The following is an 11,763-nucleotide window of genomic DNA, read 5'->3' on the forward strand; positions in this document are numbered from 1 at the left end:
AACTTAGTATGAAGATGAATTGGAAGGGATCTGGGATCTTTTTTCAGTCAGAGCCACTGGGCCATAAGGGATCCCTAAAAGAACATTTAGATGGAACTCAAAAACAACAGATTATGAGCATTTCTTTCCCCATTTCTTGGAGATGTGAGATGGAAAGCTGACCAACACATGGGAAACTGCCTTATACGGAGTCAAATACTGGCCCACCTACTTCAGCATATTGCCTCTGCATCCTGATTGGCTCTCCAGGGTTTCAGGCAGGTGTTTCAAACCTATCTGAAGATGCCAGATTTGAACCTGGAACCTTCAGCATGCAAAGCATGCAAAACCTGTGCTTTACTACTTTCCACTCTGAAGATCTTTACGGACTTCCTTTAGGGACTTCCTTTGGGTAAATCAAATGAAAATTTGATTCCTGTGCATTTGCACATCTGTGAAGGAATGAGGTAGTGAGCTGACATGAGACCCTAAAGCATAATTAGGCCAGTCCCCTATCCCATCCCTGAGCAAAACTAGCTCAGGCCACAGAAGGACAAGAAGCATCCCTGGCCTTGCCCCATAACTAATTAAAAACAAACCACAACACAGCTGCTTCTGGTTTCTAGAAAAATTGTATTCTGTGACTTGGGCAACACATTATTTATCAAGAAGTGATCATATAAATCAACTGAGCCACCACAGAAGTAGCGAATAGACTCAGGACAATTTACCTGGGACAGTTTGGAAAGTACAAGACCAAAAATTCTGGTGTTTCCTACTCCTGGGGTGGCCTAACAGGTCACATTTTTGGGCTTGCTTCTAAGAGGGTTAAGTTCAAATCTCTCTGTAAAAACTGCTCCCTTTTGGACTCATGTGCTGCACAATAGAGATAACATCTTCATAATCTGGGTTTTCATCCAAGAAGTTCAATGCAATATCCTTTCAACCATCTTGTGAGGTAGGTTAGGCTGAGAGTCACTGACCGGCTCAATGACATCTTCATGAACTTCATGGGTGACACTGTCAACCAGGGCCTCCCCAGTTGAAGTACAAGGCCCCAGTCACTATGTAATACCACTGAATGGTAGCCTGCAACTTAGCCTTCTCCAACCTGGCACCTTCTAGACTACAACCCCCATCATACCTAACCATGCTGAGTGCCCATCTTACTGGAGGGCAGCAGGTTAAGGGAGATTGCTATAACCACTAAACCTCACTCACTGGCTGGTGTGGACACTGAAAGGACCGCAGGTCAAAGGGGCTGCATGCAAGGGTCATCCCTGAGGAGAGGATATGAGCTTTGAAAATTGGATCTGTTTCCACAGAACTGTCTGAGTTGTCGCTTGTATATTCTGCATGGCCTGATTAATTGTCTCTCTCCCCATTGTTTCTTTCAGGTTTATCGGGGGCAGGGCCTGTGCCCTGCAGCTCAGGAGCCTCCAGGTGGGACAAGGCTGTCCACCAGCCCCACTTCCCTTCTCCCTGCCACTCTGGCCTTCCACTCCATTCCATGGGGGTGAATGGCATGTATGAGAAGAGCAGAATGCTGAACATACAGAACAACGCGTGGGGTGGTCGCCAGGAGTGGTACCAAGACAGTTTGGTGACAGGACAATCCAACCCTGGTATGAAATGCGTCCACACATGCACACAAACACACAACGTTCTTGCACAAGTAACCATTTTTCCTACTGTAACCAGCTTCTCCCCAGCGGCTTTCCTGCCCTTTCCGATTCCAAATACTCTGTTGTGTGCTTTATCATAAATAACGACTATTTAGCTCCTTAGAACCTTGAAAAAGTAGTCAAGGCTGATGCGGGTTCCTCCGTGTCTCATCCCAAATCAGGGTCAGCCCTGCTGTTATGCAAAGCAAGAGCAGTTGCTTCAGGCGGCACATGCTGGGAGGCAACGGCAGGGCGTAGGAAGAGAGAGTTCTCCGTGCACCACCCACCCTGCTTTGCACCCCCCAGCGCAGGCTGCCGTCTTCTTCTGTCAGGAAGGATGCTGTTCCAGTGTCGAAGCTAAGGTTCAATGGCCAGCCCAGCTGGCTTTTGTACATGGAGTGGAAGAGGGTGCCAACTGGTCCTCTACTCCAGGCTGAAGCTCAGAAGGCCAGCCCACTGCCTACCTATTCTACATCCACAGCTGGTGCCGGGAACCAACATCCTTGAGCAATTGCCAGGGTTCCTGTACTCTGGGAGGTTCCACTGCTGACACCTGCCTCGAGTGGCAAAGATGCGGGGTCTAGCTTTTCTTTAACCCGCCCCCCCCCCCGCCCCCATGTACAGTCACTTGCAGGCATTATGAGAAATGTTAATGGCAATTAGAGACAGGTGTCAAGGAGTTGCCCATGCTCGTTTTTTCCAGTTTAGCTTACCCCAAACCATCACCAGGGAAGAGGGGCCACTAGGGGACACTTTGACCAACTCCTCTTGCCAAACCAAAAGCTTGCCCTGTCTACATTTCATGTCAAATATCATTCTGGGAACACCCTCCCCCCCCCTTATTAATGTATGCTTTATTTGGCATTTTCAAACTAGGGCCAGTCATATGAGTCCATACACTTTATTGACATTTGGATGTGTCTGGATAGGGAGACAAGATTTTCTGTCTTGCATAATTGTAGAATGCAAGATCACTAAAAATAAAGTGGGTTAGCAAGATTCAAGACCCACATGCTTGGGGGGGGGGTCCTGAATTTTCACACAGTGCATCTTAAATGCCATAAATTGTGGCAATAACCACTGGCTTAGAGATCTTAAAAGGGAATTGGACTGATCAGTGGTGGAGGACTCTCCATAATGGTTAAATGGAAGACAGTACACCACTGAATTTCAATTGCTGGGGGCAAAATTGAGGCTGTTTTACCCTCCTGTCCTGCTTGTGTGCTTTTTTGTGGAGCATGTGGTCGCCCACAGTGGGAAGCAAGGTGCTGGAGTCATGTTATGTTCTTAAGTTGGGACTGCAAACTATTCATACATAGTAGTAGCTCTTTGAAATCAATGAGGAACAGGTGGGCCAGCTCATTTTGCCCACTGTTATCCATAGACAGATAATCTCACTTTCATGATACCTCCAGTGTATCATGGAGTTACCCGTTTGTTTCATTTTCTTTCTTTGAAGTGTGTTTCTAGCCTTTGTTGCTGTAGGGATCCATGGTTGCAACAACACTAAATTCCTTGCCAAATCCTTCCTTATCCCAGTTCAGAATTTGCCCCATGTGTTGGTGGGATCCAGCTGCAGCAGCAAAGGTGTGTCTCTTCTTTCTGATGTTGAAACTGATGTGGTATTTATGCATTTATTTATTATTTCCCACCTTTCTCCCACTGTGGAACTCAAGGTGGTTCCCAGTCAGTCTCCCTTCCAAGCTCAGCCAGACCCAGACCGGCTGAGCTTCAATGTGGTGATGCCTTATGTGTCTTCAGACCGTACTCTGAGCCGTTCTCTGGTTAGTGGTGATAGATCTTGCACTGAGACATTCCCACACGGAATAGAGATGGACAGCACCCCAGTGTTCAGATTTGTGGGGGTGGGGAAATAGAGGGGTCCTTAATGAAATCTGCAAACTCTACATCTAACTTTCCCCTCTTTTAAAATCATAACCCCCATACCCTTCAAAAAGAGTAAAGAAAGAGTGTTAGGGCACACCACTTTCCTGTCTCTGGCCCAAACTACTGCTCTCAGCCCAGTTTTCTGCCTTCTAGTGAAGTGCCTAGTCATTACTACACCTGACAGATATGCGCAGTCCTTTGCTCTCTATCCTATCCCAGGTCCCAGCAGCACAGATGTTAAGAAGGACCATCTCTTATCTATCTGTATGAATAGGGAAGAATATAGAATAGGGATTAACCCTGACCCCTGTGGGGAGCAATTTGTGAGATCTGAGATTGCTTTAGGACAGGTGTATTCCTTAGTTGAAGATTATGGGTGTTGAAATTCTGAGCTTTGTCCTCTTAGCTAAATGGCTTCAGTCATTTGCTGCGGTGCTATGAAACCTGACAAATTATTTGATAAGGTTGGTCAACTAACCTTCTTTTATAGCTCCAAATACTTGGTGTGATTGCTTGTATCCCTGGATATCCATCCAGGGTTATCCAAATCCCTCCCCATGTGGAGAATGGGATTTACTCCCTGTGGCCACAGCCTGATTGTGCTACTGCTGTGACCTTAGATCCACTTCGCGCGATGTTCCCCGCCTCGTCCTCTCCTGATATTCTGGGCTTCATTGTGCGACCCCGACCCAGAGAGCTGAGCTGCAGTGCTGGTGCTTATCTTGGCATCAGGCAGGCTGTTCCCCCCACCTCCCTCTGTTCGCTTCATCTGTGCTGTTTTTAGATAGTGTGCAAGGCCTCCTCCGCTCCCCACACTTCCCTTCTCTCCTCAACCTCTCCCCCCCACAACCACCACCACCACCTCTCCCGCCCCATTTCCCCTCTGGGTTTATGCAAGTGTGTTTCCTCCCTTTGCATTCTGCAAAGATCTCTCAGCAAAAGCGGAGCTGATGGGGATGTGGGGACAGAACTGGGGTTGGGGGTTGGGCAGGCACAGCAGGCTGCCTGGCTGGCAGGGTGGGGGTGGGGAGGGGGAGGGATCCTGACAACACATTATGTCTGGGCTGGGGCCAAGCAGAGACACTCTTCACCGAGGGGGCCTTTTGGATCTCATTGCTTCGGGGCTTGCAAAGGATTCGGGGAAGGAGAGGGAGGGAGCTGGCAGTGTCGCCTCGCATTAGGGCACTGCGGCTGATGTCGTGGCTTCGCGTCGCCTGCAGAGATCCGAGTGCCTGGCTTCGCAGAAGCAAAGAAAGGTCACTGTTCAGACCAGAGCTCCCCTGGGATAAAAGGTTAAACCCTTGTGGGTTCCCCTAGTTGCCACCCACCAATGTCCCTTTCCCAGGGAGCTTAGTCCCCAAACCCACAGTAGCTAATTTCCTTCTAGCTTTGGTTCTGAGCCAACCTCAAGACACTTCTCCTGCTTCAGAAAGCCCAGGATTCTGCAAGGCTAACACATTAGAACTTTTCTTCCCAGAGATCAGCTCAAACCTCTGTCCCTACAGAGAGAAGAACCCAGGAGTTCAGTCTCTTCCAGTTTATTTTCCATCCCTGGCTCTTGACCCCATAGGCCTCAGGGTCATGGTGAGAAGCAAACTCAGGGCAGCTTCTTTCCCTGCCTCCCCCTCCTAATGCATAGGAAGCAGGATTCTACACCTTCAGTCTACAGCAATGGATTAACAGTTTCTTAACACGAATTAATCATTCATTAACTCTTTATAAACTATTAATAAACAGTTGTCACTGTGAACAAACACCATGCAGTCAGTCAGGAGGAAGAAGCCAGAGAAAGGCTTTTTGAGGCAAGGCTTAGAGCAAGGGGTGTCTGTGATCTGTGAGGAAGAATGGTGGGGGTTTGGGGTCAGGGTTCTGGGGTGTCACCCCTGCAAGGACATCCCTCCAGGTTTTAGGGAACCGTGAGTCACGTGTTCTCCAGTGGGCCCCCTGTGTCAGCAGGCCCTGACAGACTCCAAGCTGCTCTGGGTGACTGCGGGAAGCCATCATTTTAATTTCCCACAATGTCCCAGGGAAATACCACACCAGGCATTGTGGGAAATTGTAATGGAGGTTAGTTCCACACATCTGGAAGGAACCATTTGGAGAAAGCTGGGCTATAGTTTCAAGTTTCTTCTATGCAAGTTTGAGCCCTAGCCCTTTTCCCCACCTTTGATGAAGTGCTAGTGAATGAAAATGGGAGTATAGAAGTATAAAACTATAGATCATTGGAGTAACAGGCATTTCCCAGATTCTTTTCCTCCACTTTCCCTGTGCCCTCTGTTTTCTTGCCTCAATTATTGTGGCACCTTCCTTCATTTGCAAAAGTGTTGCCCCTTTTCCCACTTTTAGAAAAGGCAGAATCCATCCCAGAGTGAGATGTGCCTACAGCAAAGGTAAGATAAGTAGGAAAGAGGGTTCAGTTCTCAGCTATGTAGCTCTGAGCTGCAGCCGTGGGCAATGTGTGACCCACCGGCTGAGTGCACCTCCCAAGTTCTGGCTGTGGCCCCTGTCACCCCTACGTGGACTCTCAGTGGCAGCAGAATGATTGGGGGTTCACTACCAAATTTCTGCAACAAATCTACAAAAGGTCAAATTTAGCTTTAGACCCTGGTCTGCTGCTGGAGGTATGGCCCCTGTGAGTATCAGGGAGAGAGCCCTGCAGGCTATAGGAATGAATAATGAATAATATTAACTGATTAACATTGATATTAATTTAACTGATATTAAATGAATAATATCAGTACTGAGGAGGTGAAATTTGCACTGTAGAGGATGCCCTTGCATCTTCCTCTGTGACCTTGGGCCAGTCACACTTTCTTAGCTTTATCTAACCCAAAGGGTTGTTGTGAAAATTAAAGGGAGGGCAGGGAAAACCATGTGCATGGTCCTGATCTCCATAGAGAAAGGATGGAATATACATTTACCTATCCATCTGTAAAACAGATATACTAGAGACCCATGCCCTATGAATGCTAGGTTCACAAACATGGTAATAGTTACATTCATCCCACTTTCCTTCAAGACAGCATACATGATTCTGCCCCCCCCCCAAACATTTTTGTCTCGAAAGCAACCCTGTGAGAAAGGTTAGACTAAGTAGGGGCAGACCAAGGTTGCCCAGGAAGTTTTACACACCACATTGGTACCCGATACTAGAATACTGTGTAGATTACGATCACTGGTCCTAATGCAGAAAGGGAAGGGGAGCTGCCTTCCTCGTTTCACATATTTGCTGCACACTCCAACCCCTCCCCCCAGACAGCTGCCAGCAACTGGAGAGTGGCCTGGATCCTGAGCACGCCCAAGGTGCCAGCAGCCAAGACCTAGATGAGTCCCAAATCCGTTTGCAGCTGAAGCGCAAATTGCAAAGGAACCGGACATCTTTTACCCAGGAGCAGATTGAGGCACTGGAGAAAGGTGAGAAAGGGATGACGGTAGGAACAGGTGACAATGCAGTGACACGCCAGTGAGGCTGTCAATTGGCTACTGTGTCATCCTTCTGGCTAGTATCTAAAATAAGCTGATTTCAAGCTAGGCGTGCAGTGTGGGTGTTTTCATATTTTGCACACACATGGGCACCGCCGTAATGCCTGCATGTACATTGCAATTCAAACAGTGTGAGCGTGTACTCACTAAACTGACATGCGGCAATTGCTACTTCTAAAATGTTTGCAGAAGTAGCGAGCATCACTTTCTGTCTTCCTGAATCTGCTCGCATGTGTTGTTGTCACACAGACCATAGCTGAGCTGGCAGGCTGTTCAGATACAGAATCTAAGAGCTAAGCCTGCCTGCAGACATGCTGAGCTGCCTCTCTGCTGAACAACTTCTTCGCTGATCGGGTGATCAGGCAGCAGATCCTGAATCTTCAATCTGTATTCAACTGTCTGCTCAGATTGCCAAATAAGACCCCTGGCTGGATGTTAACCAGCACTACCTAAAGAAAAGGATGGGCGCTAAGGCAGGGGCTGCCTCATGCTTCTGAAGAATGCAGCTCTTCAGTCTGAATAGGAGTGGCATCTATGAAACCAGTGCTGACAGGTGCAGATTTAAGCATGCTTGGCATTGTGGATGATGGTAGAAGCAAGATCTGTAGGAAAACTTTCTGCTGGGTCTTTTGTGAGATCGCAACAATGCTAAAAGAGATCAAATAGCACTAAATTGCATGTGATGGATTTCCTTACCTGCAGCAATTGTAGGATTGCAGCATAGTATAATTCTGGGTATGCTCAAAGGCACTCTACTTATGGTGAAAGAATTTTAAAACTCAGAAGTGGCCAATCTTACATCCAGTTACTCAACAGAAATGCAAGGGAGACCCGGGAAAGATATGCATTGCCATCTGGTGGACTTAAGCAGTGTTGCAACGTAGAGGTACAGAGGTTTTTATAATTCGGCCTCATATGCCATTTGCAAGCAACAGACTGTATTATAAGTGCAGCATCTGCAGTGTCAGCACCTGCCTTCAGGAGAAGGCTGTTGTCCTTCCACAGGAAGTTACTCCAGGGATCCACATGAAGAAAGGAAGGAAACTGTGAGGCAGCCACAGCGGACAGACAATGGAGATACTGGATGTAATGCTTCAGTATTGCTGAATTCTAGTAGAAGGTAGATGTTCAGGCTGTCCATTGCCTTACTGTATAGAAAGCAGTCCTCTCTTGAAAGGATCGTCCTCTGTTTGAAGTTGTTCTTTATCTGAGGGGCTGTGGTATCCAAGTTTGGTTTAAAGTGAAAAGAAGAGGAAGGGGAAGAGCACCCAGGGACCTCGAAGCTGCCCATCAGCAATTGGCCCCTGGAAAGCAGACCTTTCGAGTGGGCACACAGCTGTCCTGTCACAGTCTCCCCCAGACACATCTGGAGGGCCACAAGTGGCCTTTCCTGCTCCACAGGGAATATTTAAGCACCACAGACACAGTTTTCCCCACTCCAGCAAATGGCAGGTGCAAGCGATCCACATATACAATGCTTCTGCATTGCACTGAAGACCAGGATGGAGACGGTTCTGTGCAGTTCCCCTTGCAATATATAGTCCACGCTTGCTGTTCAGCTATGGCTGTAGAGAAGGGAGGATCGCAGTGCAACATGAGTTTGGTTCAATCATACTTCTTAGGAAAGAGTGGGAATATGAGTGCTGACACAGCAATACAGGAAAAACGGTCTTCCCAGGCTGTGAAAGACTGGGCAGAAGTGCTATTTCACCAAGGACTATGAATGAGGGGGAAAGAGAGGAAGGAGTGTCCACAATGTTGACACTTTCACCTTTCAATGTTCTTCAGAGTTTGAGCGCACTCACTACCCTGATGTCTTTGCCCGTGAACGCCTGGCAGCAAAAATTGATCTCCCAGAGGCCCGGATCCAGGTAATGCGAGGGAGAACACACAGCATTTTTCAGGGGAGAAGAACAGGGAGGGAATATCTAGCATCTCTTCTTCCCCCATCTGTCTGGGCAACTGTTACTGTTCTTCCAGGTCTGGTTCTCCAACCGCCGAGCCAAGTGGCGTCGGGAGGAAAAACTGCGGAACCAAAGGCGCCAAGCAGGGGGCACCGGGGGGCACTTGACCATAAACAGCAATTTCGGCACTGGGAGCAGTACTGTCTACCAGTCCCTGCCCCAGCCTGCCGGCTCAGGTGAGGATCATGCACTCAGTGAACTGATGCATCGTGTGTCCCTTTCTTGCTCTCCGATGTCTTCCTGAGAGGCCCCTTTCTGCATGGCCTGTACCCACCAAGAGGTCTCTCCCCCTCTGACACAGCCAGATTCTTCCCGCCATCCCAGGACTCAGGTTGTCACGCCTTCTCCTTGTTCCAGGTACTATGCTGGGCCGTACAGAAAGCACCCTCAGCAACAATTATGGCGCCCTTCCACCTTTACCCACTTTCTCTATGGCCAACAGCCTTCCTATCCAGGTGAGCTTTAAATGGACAAGCACATGCTCAAAGAGAGCCAGGTGGCAGCTGGGAGGACTGATGTGGATTCATTCCCTCAATGATATTAACCTCTGTCAAACCCGTTTTTGTCCCCAACAGCAGGCAGTGCCCCCTGTTGCCAGCCAGACGTCATCTTATTCCTGCATGCTCCCCAGCAGCTCATCAGCGCGAAACTACGATTCGTACACACCCTCCCAGCTCCCTTCCCATAATCTGAGCTCCAGCAATGGAGCTTCTACTGGTAAATGAAAGGTAGTGGGTGTTGCGGGTGGGGAAGGGGGTCAGAATGTGCACAAGTGGGGTGCGAGTGGGGAGTAAAGCAAGACACACGGGAAGCAGGGTCCTGCCCCTGGGCAGTAGGAATGAGAAAATGCTGTGGAAGGACCATGGGAAATAGAAGATCTGTGAAATGGCAGTGGACAGTGGCAGGAAAAAGCAAAAAGAAATCTGAAATTCTTCTTGGGGATTGGATCAACTGTGAACTGCAGAGGATAGCCTCTAAGGCGGATTTTGTGGTGGGAACTATCCTATGCTTGTGTAGGAAGAAAAGTATTCTGGGATGGTACCCTTAATGTATTTTTCTCCCAAAAGACAAAGTTCTAGTCCTTTTGATCATGGAGGAATAGGTAAACATGTGTGGGCAGTTTCAGTTAAAACACACATAGCACTTGAGTGTGTTTTTCATGCAGCGCAAGAGTGTTTGCTTTTAAGGGTGATGCATAGTCACCTAGCATAAATTTCAGCTACAGTACTGTGACTCAGACTCTTCCTTTACAGAGACCTCAAGCCAAGTTTCAGCCAGCAGGAAAGAAAAGGGACTGAATGTGAAATTTCAAATTCTGCAAAAGTCTCCCCCAAAATAATGAAAACAATTTTGACATATTGTCATGTTTGCACAATTCACTCCATTTGGGGGTATTTTGGTATGGGTTTCAGTCCTGTCCTCGGGGCATATATATAGATCTGTACTGCTTCAATAAATTCCATCCAACTGAATAGGAATCTTACTAATAATTCCTAGTGCATGTAGAGGTTCAAGCGTGAATGGCATTCCCTCTTCACTGCAGTTAGAAAAGGATCTGGGAGTGCACAATCCTTGGTCCTTTTAAAGTTTCTTTCTGCTGGGATGAACATCAGAATTTGTGCATGCAGGAGAGCTCTGTGCATGCCCCGGAATCCACACAACTGCAAGTAAATGTTGGAGTGAGAGCTTCTGACACATCTGTTGAAGCATGTTAGAGTGCTTGAAAACTCTCTACCTGTTTCCTCCCTCTTCTAAACAGCCTTCTCTAACCTGGTGCCCTCAAGATGTGTTAGACTACAACCCAGTCACAACATAATTGGAGGGCATCTGGATGGGCACAGCTGCCATGTGCCCACAGGTTTTCCCCGTAACCACAAAGTCCAGTGGAAATACAAAACTGAAAAATAGCTGTGTTGGTCCGTTAGGAAAAAGCAAAGCACCAAGAGCATAATTCTATAATACTTTAATTTAAAAAAGAGCAAAAAAGGTCAGAGTGGACTATAAATGAGAATTATAGTTCATTTTATATAGATTTTGGTTTATCAAATTATGCATGCTATGGGGAAAGTGGCTAGGAAGACCTTTTCTCCCTCTCTCATATTAGAACCCAGGATCGTCCAGTGAACCTGGATGGACCTTGGAGAGTAGCAGTTCACATCCTTTTCCAGGTCCTCAAGAAGCTCCGTGGGCCTTCTTCCTTCCTTAATCTTTGCCAAGGGATCCATTGCTGTGTTGTATTCTCCACGCTCAGGGAGGTTTCCTGGAGCAAACTTGAAGAACCACTTGGGTCCACAAACTTTTGACATTCTACAACTTGAATGAACTATCCAACCTAGTTATTCAGATGTTCTGAGTGGTCTGCATGTGTTGCATAATCTGTCTATGAAATGTATGCATTTATTGTGATTAATGTAAAACCTTGCATCTTGTGTTTTTGCAGTCTATAATATATTTGGGATTTCTTTAGTTATTAAATTTTTCTCTACCCTCTTTCTTTCTAGGGTTAATCTCTCCAGGAGTATCGGTTCCTGTACAAGTTCCGGGTGGGGACCCTGATCTTACCCAATATTGGCCAAGGCTGCAGTGAAAGAAGTAGTAGAGAAGAAAAATGGAAGGCAGAGAGGAGTGGGGAGGTGAATGGAGAGTTAGGGGCTTTTCTTCCACAGGGAAAAATGTTAACAGGTCACAATAACTGGGATCGGACAACAGTATAATCTATACTCAAGTGGGGTATGGGTTATTTAACCATGGCTTGTTAATATGTGAGTTATGTTGCCTGAACCCAG

The 11,763-nt window shown here is 47.3% G+C and overlaps 1 protein-coding gene across 1 annotated transcript; it reads left to right on the forward strand.

Annotated features, from left to right (window-relative positions):
- The first annotated feature begins 1,489 nt into the window (after window positions 1–1,489).
- Window positions 1,490–11,564, forward strand: LOC123030583 (paired box protein Pax-6-like). The gene is made up of 7 exons (XM_044444640.1): window positions 1,490–1,604; window positions 6,786–6,944; window positions 8,802–8,884; window positions 8,994–9,153; window positions 9,335–9,432; window positions 9,556–9,694; window positions 11,479–11,564. The coding sequence occupies exons 1-7, from the start codon at window positions 1,490–1,492 to the stop codon at window positions 11,562–11,564; spliced, it is 840 nt and encodes a 279-aa protein (XP_044300575.1).
- The last annotated feature ends 199 nt before the right edge of the window (window positions 11,565–11,763 follow it).

The sequence above is a fragment of the Varanus komodoensis genome, unplaced genomic scaffold (genome assembly GCF_004798865.1).
Source record: "Varanus komodoensis strain SLA01 unplaced genomic scaffold, ASM479886v1 scaffold45, whole genome shotgun sequence".
NCBI classification, from domain to species: Eukaryota; Metazoa; Chordata; class Lepidosauria; order Squamata; family Varanidae; genus Varanus; species Varanus komodoensis.

Bases quoted from the DNA above. Each gene is read 5' to 3' on its own strand.
- LOC123030583 (XM_044444640.1), top strand. From the start codon at position 1,490: ATGGGGGTGAATGGCATGTATGAGAAGAGCAGAATGCTGAACATACAG. The intron at 6,945-8,801 runs GTGAGAAAGGGA...AATGTTCTTCAG, and splicing joins GATTGAGGCACTGGAGAAAG to AGTTTGAGCGCACTCACTAC. The intron at 9,154-9,334 runs GTGAGGATCATG...TCCTTGTTCCAG, and splicing joins GCCCCAGCCTGCCGGCTCAG to GTACTATGCTGGGCCGTACA.